The sequence below is a fragment of the Giraffa tippelskirchi genome, chromosome 11, assembly GCF_054371585.1.
Source record: "Giraffa tippelskirchi isolate mGirTip1 chromosome 11, T2T-mGirTip1v1.2.pri, whole genome shotgun sequence".
Taxonomy (NCBI): domain Eukaryota; kingdom Metazoa; phylum Chordata; class Mammalia; order Artiodactyla; family Giraffidae; genus Giraffa; species Giraffa tippelskirchi.
This window is the reverse complement of record NC_137285.1, coordinates 126,531,591-126,557,883: the sequence shown is the minus strand read 5'-3', so window position 1 is coordinate 126,557,883 and position 26,293 is coordinate 126,531,591. Positions and strand designations below refer to the sequence as shown.

Sequence of the window (26,293 nt, the reverse complement as noted above, 5' to 3'; positions counted from 1 at the left end):
AGGAGCTGAATGAATTGAGTGGATAAAAGAAATCAATCAAGGCTAACTGCAAAATTTGAGACCTCAATAAATGGAAAAATAGTTAGTAAAAATGCAAAAAAAAAAAAAAACTGGAAGGGAAAGCAACCTGGAGAGAAAATTAAAGAGATCCATTTAAAATATAATAATTTGCAAATGGCAGATGTCTATGAAGAAGTGATCAGAAACTGTTTAAACACAGATGAACGAGAATTTTGAAAAACATGCTATACAACTGATGACAATGAAACAGTATATCCCAGCAAAGTTTTAAATGATCTGCTACTACAACATTCACTCATTCAACAAATATTTACTGAATTATTACTACATTCCCAGCACCGTGCTAAGCACTAGGGATAATTCATTGACAGACACTGTCCCTGCCCTTACACAGTGCACAGTCTAGTAAGAAAGAGAGTTGAGCAAATGGGTAATCAGAATATAACTAGTTAAGGACAGTGACAAGAAAAATGAAAAGCAAGGTTCTATGAGAGTACATAGAGAGGTGTCCAAACTGTACTTAGGGGTATGTCATAGAAAACCACTCTATGGAAAGGAGGTCTAAGCTCTAAAACTGAAATGGATAAATTTTAGCTTTTTAAGAAACTGTTACTGGTGGGGTGCTTCAAAATCAAGAATTAGATCACTGTAAGATCTTACAAGTCCATTAATATCTCTGAAATGACTTGAATAAGAAGGACACGATGAACATTTTAGAAAGATAAATCTGGCTTTAGTGTCAAGAACCAGGAAAGAAACAGATGTTCAGCAGATCTCCCAAGTAGTGATTCAAAAAAGTAACTCAGGAAAAGAGGGGAGCATTTAGGATGACTCCCTGCTCTGACTTGAGAAAATGCATGGACAACAGTACCATGCACTGACCCAAGGAACACAATAAGGGTCGGGGAGGTTCAGCTCAGTATAGGAATTGTGGAGAGTATGTATCTCTGAGATGGTTGGATGGCATCACCAACTCAACAGACTTGAGTTTGAATGAACTCCGGGAGATAGTGAAGGACAGGTAAGCCTGGCGGCCTGGCATGCTACAGTCCATGGGGTCACAAAGAGTCACACATGACTTAGCGATTGAACAACGAGTCTCTGAAACACTCAAGCAATCTGACTCAAGTCTAGATATATGGAAGTACTGACTAGAGAAGTAGACTGGGAGAGATCTGAATCACCCAGACACAATGCGTTGATGAGAGGACAAGAGGTCTGAGTGGAAGCCTGAGGACAATACCTTAAAGGTGCCAGCAAAAGCCTGCCCCGTGGGACTGATAGTAGACTATATGGGTATATGTGTGTGTGTGTTCAGTCACTCAGTTGTGTCCGACTCTTTGTGATCGCATGGACTGCAGCCCACCAGGCTCCTCTGTCCATGGGATTCTCCAGGCAAGAATACTGGAGTGGGTTGTCATTTCCCACTCTAGGGGAGTTTCCCAACCCAGGGATCAAAGCCACGCCTTCTGCATTGGCAGGCAGATTCTTTACCACTGCACCACCAGGGAAGCCCTAGTAGACTACATACATTACTCTTAAAACTGTTAAGTGAGCTCTGCAAATAGTCCCTCTTCTATTTACTTAGGGAGAATAAGGAATCATAATGGACAAGAGAGAAAAAAAAACAAAAAACTGTGGCTCATTCTACCACTTGAGCACATTTTCAGATATAGTGAGCATACTTTTTTAAAATTTAGTATTTATTTGAACAAGGACAGGGAAGTCTGGTGTGCTGCAGTCCATGGGGTCGCAAAGAGTTGGACATGACTGAGTAACTGAACAACAAAAATTTGTACAACTCCTCCTAAAATGAATACCTAAAAAAAAAATCAAAGTTCCTATGTGTGTATGTCAGTTTGGACATTAACACACTTTTAAGTGTCACTAAGGTTTAAACTGAGAAAAATGTGCATGTATCTCTGTCAAGCACCTTCAAGCCTCAGACACCCACTGCCACTGAGCTCTGACGAAGCCCAGATGCTGAGCTGCTAAGGAGGCAAAGTGAGACCGCTTCCTCCACACTGAACCTGAGCTGAATATGCAGATTCCGCAAGATCTGGTCTGAGGTTTGAGACAGCATATGTTTTCTTCTCCTTCAAAACAGAAGCAATGAAAATAACAATAATGTTATTAAGCAAAGGTATACAGATCCTGAAACTAAATTCTTTTAAATTCAAGTCAATAGGGATGAAGAGGTCCTTGTTCACACTTCAGTTGTTTTTTTTTTTAATAAATTTATTTATTTTAGTTGGAGGCTAATTACTTTACAATATTGTAGTGGATTTTGCCATACATTGACATGAATCAGCCATGGGTTTACATGTGTTCCCCATCCTGAACCCCCCTCCCACCTCCCTCCCCATCCCATCCCTCTGGGTCATCCCATTGCCCCAGCCCTGAGCATTTGTCTCATGCATTGAACCTGGAATGATGTTCTGTTTCACATATGATAATATACATGTTTCAATGCTATTCTCCCAGAACGTCCCACCCTCACCTTCTTCCTCAGAGTCCATAAGACTGTTCTATGCATCTGTGTCTCTTATTCTGTCTTGCATATAGGGTTATCGTTACCATCTTTCAAATTCCACATATATGCATTAGTATACTGTATTGGTGTTTTTCTTTCTGGCTTACTTTGCTCTGTATAATGGGCTCCAGTTTCATCCATCTCAATAGAACTGATTCAAATGTATTCTTTTTAATGGCTGAGTAATATTCCATTGTGTATATGTACCACAGCTTCCTTATCCATTCGTCTGCTGATGGACATCTAGGTTGCTTCCATGTCCTGGCTATTGTAAACAGTGCTGCAATGAACATTCACACTTCAGTTTTTTAAACTACCCTCAAAAAATGATCACAATCATAGTCACACACTCCAAGTATGAAATGGATTAAATGTCACCAATACAACTCCGTAACAAGAGGGTTGACAGTGACCCTGCTGAAGTAGCCATCCTTTAAGAGAAAAGTATACACAGAACAGAAACAGGACCCATGTGATCCTAGTGGATCTCATTCACTCAAGAAAAATATCTTCTAAGCAAAGTCTACACTAAATCCTGGGACTAAAAGAATGAGTAAGAGACAACCTCAGCCCTAAAGCAGATTACACTCTAACAGGACGAAGGACAAACACACAGTTACTATAATTGTGAGAGAAGAGAAAAGTGAGAGGGAAGAGAAGGCAACAGTGATATCATGTTAACTAGGTGAAAAAGTCGAAGAAAGGTTCCCAGCTTTCTAGAGAAACAATTTAAATGGAAACTGACTCCCAGAGGGGAAAGTTTAAAAAAAAGAGTCAAGAATGCCCTCACTACAAATCTAAGAAAGAATAATAAAGATGAGTTTACAAAATTTAAACAAAGTTTTCAACTCTCTGAATCCCCTAGTGAGGATGAGTCTGGAGCTCTGTTTCTGTTTACTTTCTAAGAACCTAAAATAAAACATCTACATGAAGAGCCGTGCTTGGCTTTGAATTCTCCAGTATTAAAATTCTGAAAAGCTCAAAAATTGTGCTAAGGAGACAAGATCCTCCAAATTCGTAACAGGAAACATGGCATTTTCCCAGATTATTCTCTGGCTTCAATGAAGAGAGAGAATGGGACCACACTGCAGCAGCAGGATTTATAAATATGAATTACAGGATGAGATGATTTTCCAAACATCTGTCAGAAGCTAATCTGATCCAAGAGAAAAGGGGGCGGGGAGAGGAGGAGAGAGAGACTCAGAGGAAAGCCAAATAGAGAGACTAACGTGTGGAAATTTTGTGGACTTTGGTGGGCTGATGGCCTCTTGGGCACTGCATGCCCACTCTATAACGATAAATACCCAAAGTCTGTACAATAATATACTTTATACCATTCAGAGCACTTATGTATGCACCCTCATTTGATCCTCACAATACACATAGTAGATATCTCTAGGTAAATGTAAAGAAAGTGACGTGGTACTTTGACATCCTCTGTGAAGTAGGAAGAAATCTAGAGATACCATGTAGCATAGTTGTGAAGAGGCTTTTGAATAAATCAGACCTGGTTTCAAATCACTGTTCTGCTACTTACTAGGTCAAGGCTATAGTTTTTCCAGTAGTCATGTATGGATGTGAGAGTTGGACTGTAAAGAAAGTTGAGCGCCGAAGAACTGATGCTTTTGAACTGTGGTGTTGGAGAAGACTCTTGAGAATCCCTTGGACAGCAAGGAGATCCAACCAGTCCATCCTACAGGAGATCAGTCCCGAGTGTTCATTGGAAGGACTGATGCTGAAGCTGAAACTCCAATACTTTGGCCACCTGATGCGAAGAACTGACTCATTGGAAAAGACCCTGATGCTGGGAAAGATTGAAGGCAGGAGGAGAAGGGGATGACAGAGGATGAGATGGTTGGATGGCATCACCAACTCAACAGACATGAGTTTGGGTAGGCTCCTGGAGTTGGTGATGCACAGGGAGGCCTGCTGTGCTGTGGTCCATGGGGTCGCAAAGAGTCGGACACTACTGAGCGACTGAACTGAACTGAAGTAATCCTGGATTAGTAGTTGAACATTTCCTTCTAGGATACTGTATCTACAGAATGATGATAACTACCTCATGGAGCTGTTATACAGATTAAATAAAACATGAAAAGTAGATAGTATAGTGTCTGACATACAGTAGATACTCAGTAAACAAAAACTAGCAATGATAGTTTTCAAAAGTTCCATATCCACCTGAGTAATACTGTTATTAGGATTCCACACCAGCTCAAATAATTCAGAAACAAGATTTTACCCTGGACTTAAACTGAGCTCAGATACCTAGAGGTTTTATAAGAAAGCTGCTGCTGCTGCTGCTGCTAAGTCGCTTCAGTCATGTCCGACTCTGTGCGACCCCATAGATGGCAGCCCACTAGGCTCCCCCGTCCCTGGGATTCTCCAGGCAAGAACACTGGAGTGGGTTGCCATTTCCTTCTCCGATGCATGAAAGTGAAAAGTGAAAGTGAAGTCACTCAGTCGTGTCCGACTTTTAGCGACCCCATAGACTGCAGCCTACCAGGCCCCGCCGTCCATGGGATTTTCCAGGCAAGAGTACTGGAGTGGGGTGCCATTGCCTTCTCCGTTATAAGAAAGCTAGCAGTTATTAATTAGAAACAGCCCCTTAGGATCTGTCTGGTCTGTTTCTTGGATTTCATAATCTACTTGAGGGGGCAGGGTGGGGACAGAGCTCTTCAAGGAAAACTAAATAAAATATATGTAAGAATGAGCTATTTTTTGTGATCCTCCAACCTTTACTTGATGACGTACTAAGAGATCTGGGTAGAAATTATACCATATCCCTTTCTCTGTTGTTAAAATACAGGCAGTACTTGACACACGTAATCCCCACTTCTGAATGTTCTGCTTGAGTACCATGTGCGACGTGCTTTGGAAACAAGTTAGCATCCATGAATTTGACCAGCAAGAGGAAACAGCCATCTTTTAAATTTCTCAGTTCTATAAAGTTAACAAGACAAAAATCTCTTTTTAAAGTTTCAGCATCTTCAGTTTGAAAACAAAAATAGTAATACTTTGCCCACCTGAGTTGCCATAAGTTAAAGACAGTATCTTTAACAGCATTTAATCACACAAATAAAAGGATGGAAGAAACCTCAAAAAGCACTTAAAAGAAGAAAATCATCTATTCATCACTTTTACACAGGTGACATGGTATAATGAAGAAGAGCATATCTAGAAAGACAGAGATCTATGTTCTGATCCTGGTTCTGCCACTAACTCATTCTGATTTCCTGGTCATTCATTTATTCCCCAAATACTTAACTGTTAGCTGCTAGATGCCTGCAGCTGCTACTACTACTAAAACTTCTAATAGTAGTTGCTCTGCCTTCCCTACAGAATAGAGTAAAATAATTTATAGAGCTATGAAAGTATGTAATGATTTTTTATATTATATTTGATATTATTATAGCTATGTCTAAGTTACCACCTAAAGCATGAAACTACTCTCCATGTCAAGTTCAAGAGGTTCTCTAAGTCTCAGTTTCTTTATCTATGAGAAGAGCGATGAGTTAAATAAGCCTAATATTCCCTCCAGCATTAATCAGCTGATAAGAATTTTTTTAGTTTGAAATGAGGAACCTAAAACTAAGAGAGGTTAAGTGATCTGCTCCAGGATACACAGTAGCAGAACAAAAGTGGGATTAGAAATCAGGTTTTCTACTTAGCAAAAGTATCATGCCTTGACCAATATAAAATAAGGAATTCCCATTTGTACAGGCTCTGAAACTTGCTGCTGCTGCTGCTGCTAAGTCGCTTCAGTCGTGTCCGACTCTGTGCGACCCCATAGACGGCAGCCCACCAGGCTCCGCCATCCCTGGGATTCTCCAGGCAAGAACACTGGAGTGGGTTGCCATTTCCTTCTCCAGTGCATGAACAGGAAAAGTGAAAGTGAAGTCGCTCAGTCATGTCTGACTCTTAGCGACCCCATGGACTACAGCCTACCAGGCTCCTCTGCCCATGGGATTTTCCAGGCAAGAGTACTGGAGTGGGGTGCCACTGCCTTCTCCGCTGAAACTTGCTGTTGTCCCTAAATCTTCAATCTCAGTTGGACTATGTACTTGAGATGATCAACTCATGTGGTTGCATTTGTGAAATTAATCACCAAATTGTTATTTCAATCTCCTGAGAGTGTTTTACTCCAAAAAGATTTGACCCTTTTTACTTGGATTCTTGTTATTCAGTCACTCAGTCATGTTGGATTCCTTATGACCCCATGGAATGCAGCACGCGAGGCTTCCCTGTCCTTCACTATCTCCTGGAGTTTGCTCAATTCTACTGCTGCTTCAGTTTTTTTTTTTTCCATTAAAATGAGAATGCATTGCCATCTACTGGACTCTGAAGACATTGCTGCTACAGTTTTTTGTCTGAGAAAAGAATTCTTAACAATTTAAAGCTTTTTATACTTTATCAATAACATAATAGTTATTATGACAATATAAGTTATATAAAAATAAAACTCCAAAAGTTGAGGCTAGGGATAAGGTAGGGTAAGAGAGAAAAAATACTATCCCATTGAGATTTTTAATCTCAATTATTACTATGACAGTTCTAAATATAGGAAGCATTCACCTGCATTTGTTAACAAAGTGAACCCCTCCTACATGCCAGGCACTGTTCAAGGGACACAACTGCTGACAGAGTGGTAAGTATTAGAGATGTAACCCCACTTTTCATATGGTTTAGAGACTACTGAGTAGTAGTGTCCATACTGAACTTTCCTCAGGTGCCAGGCTCATAATATACAGTATCACCTTTAATATTCAAAATAATTTATGATGAGGAAGAAATTGTTATCTCCATTTACAGACAAAAAAACAAACTCAGAGATGACTCAGTTTGCCCAAAATCTCTATCATGGGTAAGCAGAAGTGGTGCCTGGAATTCAGCTCACATCAATCTGACTCCAACACCCATATTCTTAACCACTAGGAGTGTCCATTCACCCAAGTAGCTGTCAGCATTCTTCCAAAAAGAAAAGTTGTTGCCAAAAAGAAATTCAGATAATGATAACTTTACATGTCTTTATTAAAGGTAAAACTCCTGCACGGGGATCTGAAAAGTTTCCAGCTTACTGGGTCAAGAGCTGGCCCAACAGCCTCTCATTCCCCATGCTTCTCCAACTGCCCTCCCAGTAGCAAAATCCACCTGGGAAACATCCCTCCAGGTCACCTAGCCTGATTCACCAACTTCTCCCTAAGGTTCTCTTCAAATTAGTTACAGTTCTGCTATAACTCACTGTGTTAAGATAAAAACAACTGACATCAAAAATAATTTTTCAAACTAAACCTACTGGTAAACTGGAGCTCTTCTGGAAAAAATGCTACTTTATCTCAGGTAAAAGAATAAACATTGGTGAGTCTACACCTAACATTTCCACATCCCAGAGTACTTAGTTTAACAATGGGCATATAGTAGGTACTTGATATGTACTGACAGAAAAAAATCATGAATCATGTTTACAACTAAAAATAGATTTTTATTATCATTTATTCAATTATTTTTTGTCTGCTTTGCTGTTCAATATGTAAGAGTTTACATTTGCATGCCAAATAAATGAAACTTTACTACACAAAATTAACAAGGTGTCACTCCCTAATAATGCCAGCAGAAGTTACTGAATGAAGGATTCAGACCTACAGTATATATTTTAGTCAAAGATTTTCAAATATATTAAATAGTTTCCAAACATATCCCTGGAAGTGAGACTGAATACTCATCCAACACAGTAAAAAGCTGAGAAATTTACCAAATTTCTAACAACTCAACAGAAATGAGTAAATCCTTTTTGAGAAGCAGATAAACAAAGAGGCAAAAGTTTTGAGCAAATAAGCTTCAACTTTTAGACCATGGTGGCTGAAGATACTTTAACGTGGACAGAGGAAGAATTAACAGCAACATAATCATCAGATGTGTTTCTGGTTACAGCTAATGTAAAAAACCAGGAATGCTGAAGAACTGGTCAACAAAAACTTTAGTCACTATTTTAAAAAGTTGCTTTAAAACATGCTTCCTTGTGATAGCTTCACAAGTAACCTTTCATCTTCCATATAGAACATACATTCTTAAAGCCCTGCTATTTTAGAATATTTTAATCCTTTATGAAATATTTCAACCACAGATATTCTATCCATATTCAGTGACTATGATTACAAGTATATTTGGACTTATTTCTATCACTGTACCACATGCTTCTGATTCCTATTTGTTCTTTTTTGTTTTCCTTTTCTGACTCCTATCAAGTTGACACAGTTTGCTTCTCCTTATATTCCCTTTTTTCCCTCTGTCAATTAAAAGTTTATATTGTTTCTAGTATTTAGTAGGTATCTTTACATTTCTACCATGCACACTTAACCACAAGCTATTATAAGAAATTTTAAACTTGTTTACTATCTCTAGCCTCCTCCTGAACAAATCAATGAGTCTTACTCTTCAAACAGCCTCCCTCACCTTATTGCTGTTGTCTAGAGCAAACAGTCCTCAAACTCTCTGTGGAGAAGGGTCAGTTGCTTTTCCTTCAACCCACTGTGAGCTGATACTTTAATAAAATACAATAAAAAGGCACAATAATGTCAAATGGCTATAAAAGTTTACAAACATTTACTTTCACTTTTTTATACTTGGTTTACCACAGACTGGTGACAGTTCTAGACTAGCTCTGGTCCACTTTGAACAACAGTGGTGATTTGCTTCATCATTTATGGTATAAATTAGTTTTTGTGTGCTTTTTGGTTTGTCAGTAGTTAACCAAATTCACTAATGTTTTACCACTTTTATACATCTTGCTATAACTTGCTGCTACATCCGACATCTTCCCTTTGGGATCAATTCTTTACCTACAACATTCAGTATAGATAGAAGCAGTAAACCTTCAGTCTTCGGGTACTTAAAATTATCTTTCTTTCACCCTCACTCTTTACTGAATGTTTACCAGAAATAGAATTGTACGTTAACAGTTAACAGCACTTTGAAGATACATTTCTTTTTGAATCTACTGTTGCTGACGAGAAGTCTGCTGTCAGTCTAATTTATAGGTAATATTTCCTTTCTCTCTATGAACTTTTGAGATTTTCCCTTTTAAAATTATCCTTAAAGATGAGTGGTGTCCCTAAGATGTCTTTTTTCAGTCTCCTTTTGTAATAGGGAGAGCCCTGTCTCAGCTTTTATGCTCATTTAGTATTCATTTTGCCCAGAGAAGTCCACCTTTCAGCCAATTACATCAAATGCTTCTGCCCACTTCTTTGTGCTTCTATTCCATTTCTGTTTCAGAGATGTTTATTATCTTGCTTTTTGTTTGTTTTAGCAAAGAATGTCTCTTTAAACTTCTCTGGTTTCATCAATCACTGCCTTTAGTTTGGTTCAAAATCAAACCAAAACAAAAACCTCTCATTCTTTAGCCTCTGAGATTCCACAAAATATTTCACTCCCTTTTCCTCATCCATCTCTCACCATTCCTTCTCTGCCACCTTTTACAACATCTCCTCCCATATTTGGCCTTTAAAAGTGGGAGATCCTCAGGCCCATTACGAAGTCCCTTTTTTCTCACTAAGTACTGCTTGTCCTTGGTCTATCTTATCTGAACTCATGATTTCAGTAACTATCTGCCATTGTTATATCTCGCTATTTATACCTCCATCTTGCTTCTCTCCTCTGAACTCCAGATTCATATAATCCAAATGTCTCCTTTAAAACCTACACAGGGCTATCTTGAGGTATTCTCAAAGTCTGTATGATCAAATCTCAACTCATGATCTGCCTCCAACAAAGCTTGTCTTCCTCCAGTTCCTTAGTTCTCTCAGTGCCTGCTAGTTTTATCCATCTGGTTACTTCATCTAAGCCAGAAACCCAGAAGTCATCCTTAACACCTTCTTTTTCCCTCTATCCTCTACCCTAAATTCAAACCAAGTCCTAATGATCTTACTTCCTAAAACTTTCCTAAATCTATCTGCTATTCTACCATAACCCTGTTCTAAAGTATCAAATCTCTTACCTGATACTCTTATAAGTAAGATCCTTCTTACTGTCTTCCCACATATATTCTTGCCTCTTCTAAAATCAGTCCTTATAGCAGCCAGAGTGAAATTATTAAAACACAAATCTAATTATACCTCTGCCATGGTAAAAATCCTTCAACATATGTCACTGCTCTTAGGATAAAATCTTTTAAAAGGTTCTGTTATGTGGTCCCTGACTACCTTTCCAGCCACATCTGGTATCATTTTCCCTTATTACCCAGACCTTTCTTCAGTCCTTAAAACTCACCACTTCCTCTAGCATTTCATGGCCTTCCAACATTACTCTCCTCTACTCAGAATGCTCTCTCTATTCAGCCCTCACTCTCTCCACACTGTTCAATTCCACTCATCCTCAGGATTGTAACCTTAAAAGTCAAGTCCCGAAGACCTTTCTTGAGCCACTAGAGTAGGTAAGATCCTTACCACATGCTTTTATAGCACTTGCCACCATTTATGCTTATATAGTTAACTGTTAGGTTACTTTACCACTGTGTGTCTCCTCCATACACTCCATGACAGCAGGGAAATCTGTCTGCTCACCATTGTACCCTTAGCACTTAGAGCACAGTGGCTGATGTATAGTAGGTGCTCAATAAATAGCCACTGAATGAATGGAGCATTCTAGCAATAGCATTTCAGATCATCAAGAATTAGAAAACAACATGATCACTAAGGAAATCATGTAGAAAACTCATTTCATTGGTTTGTGGCTAAAATTAAATAGGATAAAAAACATGAATCACCTGACATGGTACCACAGAGAGCAGGCACTTAGTAAAAATAAATTCCTTCTCCTTTCTCTAATCACCTTTAGATACAGAGACAGCAAAGACTATAATATAACTGACTACAATATAACTTGCCTAAGGATTCTTAAATTTACTCAAAGTTGTAAAAGATATCTGAAACATTTAATGAAACTGTATTACATTTAATCAAAAGCTACTATTCCTCCTTAACTCCTAAAGAATTGTTAGAAAACAGCCAGTTGAGATTTTCTTTTAGGAAAATTAATATAATATGGATTTAGAAAAGATGTATGGGTGCAGTTACAAAATGTGTTTTCACCCTAAGCCACACTAAACAACAAACTTACACTTAAAACATGATTCTATTTACACAGAGCTTTTGCCTGATGTATCAGCACACACCTGCACTAACATAACTCACAGCATCATGCAAATCCTCTTACCTTATGTTCAAATGGAGCACCATAATAGCCATCATTCAGCCCAAAAATTATTTCATTCTGGTTGCGGGCATGAATCTAAGAGAGGAAAAAAATACATTATTAGTTCATCTCACTCCAATCAAGTTTTAATGTGATTAGAAAATGACAGGACCTACTTCAATGTTGAAAAATAATTGGCTATGTCTAACAAGCCAGCAGAAAACAAACTGCATATCATAAGACAAGGTAATCAATTTAGAGTTTCCTGTTTTAGTCAAAGTTCTCACAAAATCATCATATGAGATCAGAGGCACCACCATTCACACACATTCTCCACAAACATTTCTTGAGGTTGTTACAGAAAGCAAATTCCTTAAGCACAGGGGATTAAGAGGCATACTATACATTTTTAATCTCAAAGAAAACACAGTCCAGGACTTCCCTGGTGGTCCAGTGATTAAAAATCCACCTGCAATGCAGAGGACATGGGTTCAATTCCTGGTCTGGAAAAATTCCATATGCCTTGGGGCAAGTAAGCCCATGCACCACAACTACTGAAGCCCATGCACCCTAGAGTCCGTGCTCTGCAATAAGAAAAGCCACCCCAACGAGACACCCGAGCACTGTAACGTAATAAAGAGTAGCCCCTAATCACCGCTGCAACTAGAAAAAGCCCATGCACAAGCAACAAAGACCCAATGCAGTCAAAAATAAATAAAATTTTAAAAAAATAACAGTTCAATTAGTCTGTCAATGCTTTAAAAAAAAAAATGAAGTCCTAGAAAAAATATAAAAGGTTAATACTATTTTTTATCTTCAAAAAGACAGTCTAAAGATAATATCCAATCCCCAAAACCTTTAAAAGTCTACTAATTATTTTCTGCCAACTACTCTTTCAAATATAACTGATTTGAGCTTCAGTCAGTGTTACTTCAAATTAAATTTCATCTAAAAAGTGGAGGAATAAAACTTTCAAAACTGAAGAAGTAAGAATTTTTAAAAACTCAAAACAGCATTAAGTCTATAAAAACAAATTTGATTACTTGATCAGAAAGAGTTGTGGCTAAAATGCTTTTTAACTGCTTTTGCAATGAGGAATTGAAGTGAGGGTTCAAGTGGGGGAAAGAACAAAGACTACCAGAATAGAACATTTCACCTCTTCTTTCTCTAGCTAGAGATACAAAGGCCAAAGTCAGCAGCAGAAAATTCCTGTGAACATTTACCTGACTTCCATACCTGCCATATCTGTTACTAAAGCACAATTAATCACATGCTTCCTGTTAACCTATATCTTTACTCAACTGAATACAACAATACCAAAAGATGGACCTGCTATAATAAACTTACAGTGAAAACTATAAACCAATTTTAAGAAGTGTCCCATTTTATGACAGAAAAGGAGAAAGCACTGTGAAATCAGTTTCAAGATTAGCAGAAATGCAAAAATTTTACAAACACATGTTATACGTATATATACCTCGAGAGGAAAAAGATTAAAATCATATGCATCAAAATGTTAACGATGGTTAATCTAAACAAACATTTCACAAACACACACACACAAAAACCGAAGAAGGTGGAGGATTGAGAACAAATATACATTTTCTTAATGTAAAACATCATTTCATCATCAGGGAAATCAAAATTAGGATGAGATACCATCAGAATGGCAAAAATTAAAAAGACTTACAATAATAAGTCCTTACAAAAGTAAGGAATTTTCATACATTGCTGATGGGGACTCAGAATGATAGTCACTTTGGAAAAAGTTTCACAGTTTCTTACAAATTTCAACACAGCTCTTACCATTAGACCCAGAAATTCCATTTATTCAAGAGAAATGAAAATTTATGTCAACTATTTAATTATTCACAGCAGCGTTATTCACTGTAGTGGTGGTTACTTACTTCATATATTTGTCAAACGCATTGAAATGTATACATTAAAAGGATAAATTTTATTGTATGTAAATTTTACCTCAAAAAACCCTAACTTGTAAAAAAATTTCATTCAAAAGTCATTCATTCCCTGACCCTATGCAGGCTTGTCTAAATACCTCTTAAACGTACTCTCATGGCTTTCTTTGCAGGTATTTATCTATCATCAGTTTACCAGGTCTAAAGAACCTTATCTTATTCATCTCTGGATCACTAACACTGAGAACAATGCCTGTCAGAAAGCAGATGACCAATCAATAAACCTAAGAGATTCTGGCTATTAATCTAATACAGCTTAGCCTTGCTTTCCTCTAAAAATCTGTAACTCTATTATATCTGATTTTTAGTAGTATGTTGTTATATCTATTTCACAGGTGACTTTAACTGTCTAATTGGCTTAGAAAAATGTTTTCCCTTTCTCTTGTTCTCTGCTATACCAACTGTGTAAGAGGATACATGAATGCTAACTCTCTGAAAGTAGGGTAAGTTAGACCTAAGTACATTTGGGTATTTTAAGAAGACAACCAACTAAGGAATGTTATGAACTGAAAAACATGATGAAGGGCATCTTCTCTGGCCAAAAAAAGACTTCGCCACAAGCCTATAGCTCTGCAACTCTAACGTTAAGAAGCACCACCCCGTACAAAATGTAAACCAGTGCTTAGTATCATTGTGCACAGGGTCTTTGCACAAACAGCCAACTAGAGCATGTAGGAAGACAGAGTATGTGCCCCAGTGCAGGGCTCTGGTTAGCCAGGCTAAAGGCAACAAGCATTTGGGACTAAAAGAGAGAATGACCCTAAGCCAAAGTCATTACTTCATGAGTTTTAATTAAGATCAGTCCTAAAAGAGAAGAAAAAATATAAAAATAAAACAGAATTTGGAGCAGGTTAGAATTTAGTAAAGGAAAATATTTATTGCATGCATTGTTCGGGTCTCTATCCAAGAGCACAAAATAAACTATGGTGTGCAAAATAACGGCAGAGTTGTTTTGTTGGGTTTTTTTTTAATCTGAAAAATATAGAGAGAGAACTGTCTAAGAGAAATATACCAGATGGTATATGCTGAATAAATATTAAGAAATATGAAGGATGTTTGCAGATACGACTAACATTTTAGCATTGCACTTATCAGTAGTCCCACAGGTATCACAAAATAGAAATGGCATTTATTCCAATGTGGGATGGGTGGTTACCAAGGACTACATGTATACAGCAGGGTAGTTCAGCAGAAAGAGAATGAATTTTAAGTCAGCCAGGCCTCATGCAAATTCCAGCTCCACCTATCAGTGTGATCTTGATCAATTTCTTAAACTCTCTGAGGCTCAATTTTCCCATCAGGAAACTGGGCAATAATAGCAACTTTCACAAGGTTGTCATAAACATTAACTGCAGTTACCTATGTCTGGGAATGGCAAATAGGTTTCATTTCATATGCAATTCTGGCATATTGCTAGGTGCATTCTAGAACACTGTGTTAGAAAAGACTGTACAGCTACTTCTGAGCTCAGATAACTCAGTCAGCTCCATCAGTCACGGGGAATGGGTAGCAGTAGATAAGTCAGGCATTTGTCATCCCTGTGTTCAACAAATAGTAGCTCCTCTTATTCTTGGAAAAACCCCTATTCTACTGGTCATAAGAGAGGTGTTTATTTTCAACTAATTTTTCAGGTTCTAGGGGAAATAACCAGCATGTTAGAAGAAGCAGAGCACTATTAAGAAAGAGCACTATAAGAAAGAGTACTATAAGCAGAGTACTATAAACAGAGTACTATAAGAAAGAGCACTATAAGCAGAGTACTATAACCAGAGTACTATAAACAGAGCACTATATGAAAGAGTACTATAAGCAGAGTACTATAAGAAATAGTACTATAAGCAGAGTACTATAAGAAAGAGTACTATAAGCAGAGTACTATAAACAGAGTACTATAAGCAGAGTACTATAAGAAAGAGTACTATAAGAAAGAGTACTATAAGCAGAGTACTATAAGAAAGAGTACTATAAGCAGAGTACTATAAGCAGAGTACTATAAGAAAGAGTACTATAAGCAGAGTACTATAAGAAAGAGTACTATAAGAAAGAGTACTATAAGCAGAGTACTATAAGAAAGAGTACTATAAGCAGAGTACTATAAACAGAGTACTATAAGCAGAGCACTATAAGCAGAGCACTACAAGAAAGCGTATTCTTTCCTACTGCCCACCCCACTCAAAATCCTCTTAAATTAGCAGCTTAAAGCAGTTCTTCATAAATGTTTTCAGTTATTTTTTAAACTTCTCAATGACTCAAATTTTTGTGATTAAGTAAACAATCATAAAAGGTCTCTCTTTATTAACAGGAAATACAGACTCTGACAATTCAACAAAAAAAGCTAGATGGTTTCTTTAGAGAGGACAACTACTTGAAACTGCACTCTAAAAATTACCTGCTGACCCAGGTATTTCAGTCCATCCAAACAGACTTTCCATTCAATCAACAGCTGGTAGATGTCTTCCCTTCCACCCCATATCTTCACCACAAAACAAGACACAGATGTATCCAGACGGTCTGGCATTATTCCAAAATCAAGACTCCGCCATGTTGGATTCTGTTAATGGAAATGAAAACATGCTTTAGAAAGATCCTAAATGTTTACAGTTATTTCAGTTAGGTTGTATATTATTTTGTTTCTTAACCAAAAGAACTCATATATTACATTGCAAACTTAAGTGAACTAAGAAGGCATTCCAATTAACACAAAGAGAGTGATACTGATACTTCTTAATTTCTCTGCCTATTTATTATAGTCACTAGAAGGAGCATATATTCTAATCTCTAATTAACATGGCTTCCTATGGTAATTATTTATTCCACACAATACACAATAATTAAAAAACAACACATAAACAATGCCCTCAAAGTACCTCCAACTTATTGCTGGATTTGAACGTCTCTTTAAATAATTACAGTTTCATGAAAAGTCCAATTTTCAAAAGATTACAAAGTGGCACAAGAGGGATTAATAAACTATGAAGGAACAGGGGGAAAGAGGGCATGCAGGCCATGAAGCTTGGCTTTTACACGACAAATATTTCACCAGGTTGAAACAGGGAATTCCCCAGCAAAATAAGGGCTCAGAGGTGTGAAATAGCACAGTGTGCTCAAGTAACTACAGCAACTGCTAGAACATACAACACAAGAGTGGCAGGATGCAACGCTGCAGAGATCAACAGGAGACTTGATGCTGAGGAGGTAGTTTACTGTGGACAAGATGTGGGGACACTGAGAGATTTTAAGGTTAAGAATGACAAGGTCAACTTTATGCTCCGAAAGAAGTTTGTTTTCCATTCAGAGAGCTGAAACATTCTCTGAAAAGGGAAAAAATTAAGGGACTTTAATATTATCAATAGACATGAACTACAATGCATCAATTACTTACTTTCAATTATTTCCCTACTTTTTAAAAATTCTTTTTTTTTTAATTTTTATGTGGAGGATAATTGCTTTACAATATTGTGTTAGTTTCTGCCACACATCAACAGGAATCACCCAGAGGTATACACATGTCTCCTCCCTCTTGAACCTCCCTCCCACCTCCCACACCAACCCACCCCTCTCTCTAGGTTATCACTGAGCACTGGGTTTGAGCTCCCTGCGTCATACAGCAAATTCCCACTATCTGTTTTACATATGGTAGTGTTTCAATGTTACTCTTTCAATTCATCCCTCCCTCTCCTTCCCCCACTGTGTCCACAAGTCTATTTTCTATGTCTGTGTCTCCACTGCTCTTCTGCAAATAGGTTCATCAGTACCATCTTTCTATATATATAGTCACATTAATATAGGATTTCTGTTTTTCTCTGATTTATTTCACTATGTGTAATAGGCTCTAGGTTCATCCACCTCATTAGAACTAACTCAGATGTGTTCCTTTTTATGACTGAATAATATTCCATTGTACAGATGTACCACAACTTCCTTATCCATTCATCTGTGATGGACATCTAGGTTGCTTCCATGTCCTAATTACTGTAAATAGTGCTGCAATGAACACTGGGGTAACGTGTCTTTTTAAGAATCTACCTGCAATGCAGGAGATCCTGGTTCAATTCCTGGGTCGGGAATACCCCCTAGAGAAGGGATACGCCTACCCACTCCAGTATTCTTGGGCTTCCCTGGTGACTCAGATGGTAAAGAAGCCACCTGCAATGCAGGAGACCTGGGTTCAATCCCTGGGTTGGGAAGATTCCTTAGAGGAGGGCATGGCAATCCACTCCAGTGTTCTTGCCTGGAGAATCCCCATGAACAGAGGAGCCTGGAGGGCTGCAGTCCACAGGGTCACAAACAGTCAGACACGACTGAGCAACTAAGGGCACAGCACAGGATATATGCCCAGCAGTGGGATTGTTGGGTCATATAGTAGTTTTATTCCTAGTTTTTTTTAAGGAATCTCCATACTGTTCTCCACAGTGGCTGTATCAATTTACTTTCCCACTAACAATGCAAGAGGGTTCCCTTTGTCCACACCTCCTCCAGCACTTATTGTTTGTAGATTTTTTGATGATGGCCATTCTGACCTGTATGAGGTGATATCTCATTGTAGCTTTGATTTGCTATTTCCCCTACTTTAAATGTTAGGGCTCTCATTACTGAACACAACTCTAATTAATCTCGTTAAATTATCAATTTTCATATTATATAAATCAGTAAATCAAAAAGCCCTCATATAAGGGTAACTGATCTTTGCTTTGTGACAGTTTTTTTCCTGACCAAAGTGGGGAGGGGACCAGAGCAGTATTTTTGGTTTAGGGGATATATTGATGTATTTGTTTTTGTGAATTTAACTGCTCACATTTCAGGAGAGGGTACATGACTTCTAGTTTCATGGTGCTTATGTCTGATCTTTTTCACTTGTATATATTTTGCTTGTATATTTTTATTTTCTGATTTCCCTGTACTAAAATAAAAGCTCTGATAGACAGGGACATTGCCTGCTTTGTTTACCACAAGATCCTCAAAGTTTGAAAAGTACCTGGCATGTGCTCAATAAATATTTGCTGAATGAGTGAATGAATGCCCACTTAACCAAAATGGATGTTTGAGGACACCAAAAGATTATCAATAAACAGCATGATGATAACACAATAAGCAAGCTGTGCAAACAGTTTTATACGGATTCCACAGCACCCATGAATTTCAACCTAAGATCACCAGAACTCCATTCTGATATGAACCCCCACCCCGTCTCTATCCCACCAAAACTGTTTTAGCAACCCTGCTAAATAGGGTACTGTGCTTAGTCGCTCAATGTGTCCAACTCTGTGATCCCATGGACTACAGCCCGCCAGGCTCCTCTGTGGGGATTCTCCAGGCAAGAATACTGTAGTGGGTTGCCATGCCCTCCTCCAAGGGACCTTCCCAACCCAGGGATTGAACCCAGGTCTTCTGCATTGCAGGCAGTTTCTTTACCATCTGAGCCACCAGGGAAGCCCACGAATACTAGAGTGGGTAGCCATGCCCTCCTCCAGGGGACCTTCCCAACCCAGGGACTGAACCCAGGTCTCCTGCATTGCAGGCGGTTTCTTTACCGTCTGAGCCACCAGGGAAGCCAAAGAATACTGGAGTGGGTAGCCTATCCCTTCTCCAGGGAATCTTCCCGACCAGGAATCGAACGGGGTCTCCTTCATTGCAAGTAGATTCTTTACCAGCTGAGCTACCAGGGAAGCCCAAATAGGGGTAGAATTTCATTTAAGTATGGAGATGAACATTAAGGTCTAGGAATAAGTAGGCAGACCTCTACTACAAAAAATGCTAAAGAAAATCCTTTACACTGAAGAAAAATGACACCAGACAGCACCTTGGCTCTCTAAGGAATAAAAAGCACTGGCAATGGTAAAGAGTGAGTAAATATAAAAGGCTATCTATTCTTCTTATTTTATTTATATCATATATGACTGTTTAAAGTAAAAGCTATAAATGTATAAAGAGTTTTATAACATATGTATAGATTCATATATACAAACATAATAGCACAAATGAGAGAAGATAGACAACTGGAACTACTCTGTTGCAAGGTTCTCCTGTTTACATGAAGTAATTAAAAGTACATACAAACTGCTATCCAAAAGTCTACAAGCAATAAATGCTGGAGAGGGTGTGGAGAAAAGGGAACCCTCTTACACTGTTGGTGGGAATGCAAACTAGTACAGCCACTATGGAGAAGAGTGTGGAGATTCCTTAAAAAACTGGGAATAGAACTGCCATATGACCCAGCAATCCCACTGCTGGGCATATACACCGAGGAAACCAGAATTGAAAGAGACGCGTGTACCCCAATGTTCATCGCAGCACTGTTTACAATAGCCAGGACATGGAAGCAACCTAGATGTCCATCAGCAGATGAATGGATAAGGAAGCTGTGGTACATATACACAATGGAATATTACTCAGCCATTAAAAAAAATACATTTGAACCGGTTCTACTGAGGTGGATGAAACTGGAGCCCATTATACAGAGTGAAGTAAGCCAGAAAGAAAAACAACAATACAGTATACTAATGCATATATATGGAATCTGAGAGATGGTAACGATAACCCTATATGCGAGACAGAATAAGAGACACAGATGCATGGAACAATTTTATGGACTCTGAGGGAGAAGGTGAGGGTGGGACGTTCTGGGAGAATGGCATTGAGACATGTGTATTTTCATATGTGAAACAGAGCACCATTCCATGTTCGATGCATGTGACAAGGGCTCAGGGCCGGGGCAATGGGATGATCCAGAAGGATGAGAGGGGGAGGGAGGTGGGTGGGGGGTCCGGGAAGGGGAACACATGTAAACCCATGGCTGATTCTTGTCAATGTATGGCAAAAACTATTACAATATTGTAAAGTAATTAGCCCCCAACTAAAATAAATAAATTTATTAAAAAAAAAAAAATAAAAGTACATACAGCAATCCTAAAGTAATGATTTAAAAATTAATGCAAAGAAGTACAGCTGAAAAGACAAGGAAAGAATGTAAAACAATATAAAAAAATAGACATTCTATGATGATTTCATTTATATGAAGTTCTAAAACAAGTAAAACAAATCTGTGGTGACAAATGATTTCCTCTTGTGGGGAGATGGCTTTCTGGGCACAACAGAACTTTCTAGAATGATAGGAAATGTATATATCTTGACAAGGTATGTATGCACTTAGCAAAATTCAGCTAACAAAACAGTTAAAATTTGTGCATTTCACGGTATATGACTTTTACTTAAGGAAACAGACACTGAACTCCAAAGTATAGGTTTGCTTCTTACAGTGGTAAGGATTAGTAATTCTGAGGCCACTTTTTGTGAATTCCAAGCATGAGCAAAGATGTTGAGGTCAGTGGAAGCCAGGTTTTTCACTATCAGAGAATGGGGTGACAAATGAACTGCGAGTTCAGCTAGACTAAAATTGGAGATATTGGTACGAATGCATGGTTTTTAAAAGACAGAGCAGTAGATATATTGTGTGTGTGCCTCTGTGTGTGATTTCCTAACTCAGTCCCTTAAGAAACGCTAGAAGTAATAAGCACGCTAGGAACAATGAGCATGCTCAGATCTTGCTGTCTATTTAGCAATCTCAAAAAAGAGAACCAAAGGTTCTTTGGGGAGAAAACTGATTACAGAGCTATGGCAGGAAGGGTACAACACAAGTCTGGAATATCTCATGCCAGAATGTAGGAAGTACTCAATGATGTGGCCACATCAAAAGGACATAGGAATCAATTTACAGGGCTCTCAGTAATCAAATGTGGGATAATGTAACCATCAAAATAAATTATAGTAATAGATTATAACCCACTGAATAAAATAAGAATCTTTGAGAAAATAATGATACAGATTAATAATTAATTAAATGGGAGAGAAAGTTAAATTGCCAACTAATAAATAATAAAAGGAAAGATGGAAATTAGAAAATCTCCAATGGATGCTAAAACTGGTAAGCAGACAGTTGATAAGAAGCAGGATATATAAAAAGTCTCAAAGTTTCTCCCTCACAAATCACTTACTAATTATAAATGGAAAAATTATAACTTCTCAGTGGAGAAACCTGACAGGAATTACGTTAATCAAGTGACAAATTGGGACAAACCAGCAACAGGTGCCTCTTAAAACAAAGCACTGAAAAGAATACAGCACTACAGGTATAGTTTTCTGGCCAAAAATGCATAACCTGAATCTAATCATGAAGAAACATCAAACAACCTGAAAGAGTCTACAAAATAACTGGTCTGTATGTTTTTAAACTGAGGGACTGGTTCCAAATTGGGAAAGGAGTAGGTCAAGGTTGTATATTGTCACCTTGCTTATTTAATTTATATGCAGAGTACATCATGCAAAATGCCAGACTGGATGAAGCACAGCCTGAATCAACACTGCAGGGAGAAATCAATAACTTCAGATATGCAGATGACACCACCCTTATGGCAGAAAGCAAAGAGGAACTAAAGAGCCTCTTGATGAAAGAAGGGAGTGAAAGAGCTGGCTTAAAACTCAACATTCAAAAAACTAAGATTAAGATCATGGCATCTAGTCCATTCACTTTATGACAAATAGATGGGAAAACAATGGAAACAGTGAGAGACTTTATTTTCTTGGGCTCCAAAATCACTGTGGATGGTGACTGCAGCCATAAAATTAAAAGACGCTTGCTCCTTGGAAGAAAAGCTATGACAAACCTAGACAACATGTTAAAAAGCAGAGACATTACTTTACCAACAAAGGTCTAATAATAGTCAAAGCTATGGTTTTTCCAGTAGTTGTGTATGGATCTGAGAGTTGGACCATAAAGAAAGCTGAGCACTGAAGAACTGATGCTTTTGCACTTTGTTGTTGAAGAAGAATCTTGAGAGTCCCTCAGACTGCAAGGAGATTAAACCAATCAATCCTAAAGGAAATCAGTCCTGAATATTCACTGGAATACTTTGGCCACCTGATACACAGAACTAACTCACTGGAAAGACCCAGATGGTGGGAAAGACTGAAGGCAGGAGGAGAAGGGGACGACAGAGCATGAGATGGTTGGGTGGACATCCAATTCAATGGACATGAGTTTGAGCAAGCTCCAGGAGTTGGTGATGGACAGGGAAGCCTGGTATGCTGCAGTCCATGGGGTCGCAAAGAGGCGGACACGACTGAGTGACTGAACTGATGGTTTTAAACACTGAAGTCAGAACACCCCCAAAAAGGCTAAAGAACTGTCCAAACTGAAGAATAAGGCAACATGACAACTAAAGACAAAATGATTCTAGATTGAGTCTTGGAGAGTTGACAACACCTGAATAAGGACTAGGAATTAATTGGTGGAAACCTAAATTGGTACAGCCACTTGGAAAACACTATGAAAGTAACTCAAAAAATTTACAACAGAACTACCATATGATCCAGTAATCCCTCTTCTGAGTAGATACTCAAAGGAAATGAAAGTGTCTTAGAGATAGAAGCACTCCTGTGTTCACTGCAGCATTATTCACAATAGTCAAATACATGTACAACCCACGTGTCAATCAATACATGGATGAATAAAGTAAATGTAATGCATATATGTGTGGAACATTATTCAGCCTTAAAAAGGAAATCTTGCCATTTGCAAAAGGATGGATGAAACTGAAGGATAGTATGATAAGTGAAATAAGTCAGAAACAGAAAGTGAAATACTGCAAAATATCACTTACACTTGGAATCTAAAAGTCAAACTCATAAAAACGGGTGTATAATGGTGGCTGCCAGGGGTTAGATGTTGGCCAACGGGTGTAAGGGTACAAAGTTTCAGTTTTGCAAGATGAAACCATCTTGCAAATCAAATGTACAACACGGTGACTAAAGTTAATAACACGATATTGTATACTTGAAATTTGCTGAGAGTACTCAGCATTCTCACTACCAAAAAAAAAAAACCACAGTTAACTATGGGAGGTAATAGATATATTAATCAGTTTGATTTTGGTCATTATTTTACTACATATATATAGGTATATATATATGTATAGATAATATATATACCTGTATATATAGATATATCTATATGTGTGTGTATATATATATATATATATGTATGTATAGATATACCAAAATGTCATGTTGCATATCTTAATACACACAATTTTTGTCAACTATACCTGGGGGGTAGAGGATGAAGGACTGTGCTTAACTGTACTGTGTCAATGTTATACTTTCCTGATTTTAATCATTTTAATGTAATTATATAAGAGATTGTCTTTGTTTGTAGGAAATATACACTGACGTATTTGATACCAGCAAATCTTTCTTTGAAGGTAGTCAATTATTTTAAGAAGCCAAAGTTATGCTTAGATAAATTTATTGAAAATATTGGCAATAAAGAAAGACAAAAATATTTTGAGTAAAACATGATGAGTAACTATGAAATAGCAAGATGAGATTTCACACATGACCCAAGGAATGAATGGAAGGCAACCACCCATTTCTGATAATGGTAAGCTAGACGGTCCTCCCACTGAAAACAATTAAAAATGCTGGCTAAAATATAACCACCATCATCACTGAAGATTTTCCAAGCCAAAAAGGAAAGCTAGAACCCAAAGAAATAAATGTAAATCTAGAGGACTTTTTCCTTAAAGGAATTTGCCAACGTATATAAACTTGAGGCATTGGTTTGGGCAGTCTTAAAGAGAGACAAGAACATAATTCAAAGCCCAGGCCCAGGCCTCACTCAGGTCTACGAGAAGTCCTCTATATTGAGCTTGAACAACAAAAAGGCTACATACTCACAGGCATGAGCGAAAGAACAGAGTAGAGTAGAATTCAACAAACCAACTGCACAAAACCTGAGATAATCAAAAACAGGAAACATGAAAAAAAGACTACTTAAACTACCAAATGAGATTGAATAGATCTCATAAACATATTTGAAAAAAAAAAAAAAAGCCAAATCCTTGCACAGAATGTGTTCATTTTTAACACAGAATGTGTTTATTGACACTAACTGGCACTGTTTCTCCAGAGCAGGCACTTCATAAAAATATAAATTCAGGAAAAAGAATATCAAAATGGCCAATAAACACTGGAAAAGGTGATCAATTAGAAGAATACATGAGGAAATGTAAATTAAAATCACAATATAATACCACTAGCCCACCAGAATGGCTCAAATTTTCAAAACAAATAATAACAAGTTTGGGCAAGAATGTGGAGCAACTCAAAATTATACAAGCAACTCCTGCAGCTCAATTCCAGAAAAATAAACGACCCAATCAAAAAACGGGCCAAAGAACTAAACAGATATTTCTCTAAAGAAGACATACAGATGGCTAACAAACACATGAAAAGATGCTCAACATCACTCACCACTCATTATTAGAGAAATGCAATAAAAACCACAATGAGGTACCATTTCATGCCAGTCAGAATGGCTGCTATCCAAAAGTCTGCAAGCAATAAATGTTGGAGAGGGTGTAGAGAAAAGGGAACCCTCTTACACTGCTGGTGGGAATGCAAACTAGTACAGCCACTATGGAGAACAGTGTGGAGATTCCTTAAAAAACTGAGAATAGAACTGCCATATGACCCAGCAATCCCACTACTGGGCATACACACTGAAGAAACCAGAATTGAAAGAGACATGTGTACCCCAATGTTCATCACAGCACTGTTTGTAATAGCCAGGACATGGAAGCAACCTAGATGTCCATCAGCAGATGAATGGATAAGGAAGCTGTGGTACATATGCACAATGGAATATTACTCAGCCATTAAAAAGAATACATTTGAATCAGTTCTAATGAGGTAGATGAAACTGGAGCCCATTATACAGAGTGAAGTAAGCCAGAAAGAAAAACACCAATACAGTATACTAACGCATATATATGGAATTTAGAAGGATGATAACGATAACCCTATATGCGAGACAGAAAAAGAGACACAGATGTATAAAACAGTCTTTTGGACTCTGTGGGAGAAGGCGGGGGTGGGATGATCTGAGAGAATACCATTGAAACATGTATATTATCATATGTGAAACAGATCGCCAGTCCAGGTTCGATGCATGAGACAAATGCTCAGGGCTGGTGCACTGGGATGACCCAGAGGGATGGGATGGGGAGGGAAGTGGGAGGGGGGTTCGGGATGGGGAACACATGTAAACCCATGGCTGATCCATACCAATGTATGGCAAAAACCACTACAATATTGTAAAGTAATTAGCCTCCAACTAAAATAAATTAATTAATTAAAAAAAAAAGAATGTGGAGCAACTAAAAACTTCACACTGCTGGTATGGATGTAACTGGTACAAGCAACTTTGGAAAACTATCTTGGCAGTACCTACTAAAGCTGAAAACAACCTATGATCCAGCACTTAGTTCCACTCTTACGTAGATACCTAACAGAAATAGATATACTTGCCAAAGGACATGTACATACAGAATTAATAAATAATTTGTATGAATCTCACTAATATGCTAAGCAAAAGAGCATATGCCATATAAAAGTTCAATAGCAAGCAGGACTAATCTAGAAATCAGGATAGTGGTGGTCTTTGGAAGGAGGTAGTAACTAGAGGGAGAACACAAAATAATGCTGCTGTTCTTTATCTGGTTATATGGATCTGTTCCCT

General features: G+C 37.9%; 1 protein-coding gene across 5 annotated transcripts in view; it reads right to left on the bottom strand.

Annotated features, from left to right (window-relative positions):
• Positions 1 to 26,293, bottom strand: part of UVRAG (UV radiation resistance associated) — a 311,614-nt gene that overhangs the window by 236,564 nt on the left and 48,757 nt on the right. For 3 of the 5 annotated variants that reach the window (XM_081543163.1, XM_081543165.1, XM_081543164.1), the window contains 2 exons: positions 16,109 to 16,270; positions 11,765 to 11,839 (listed from right to left, as the gene is read on the bottom strand). In XM_081543163.1, coding sequence (XP_081399289.1) covers positions 11,765 to 11,839; positions 16,109 to 16,270 — 237 coding nt within the window. Of the gene's footprint in view, positions 1 to 11,764; positions 11,840 to 16,108; positions 16,307 to 26,293 lie in introns of all 5 variants that reach the window. The other 2 variants (XM_081543167.1, XM_081543166.1) reach the window with 1 other exon arrangement.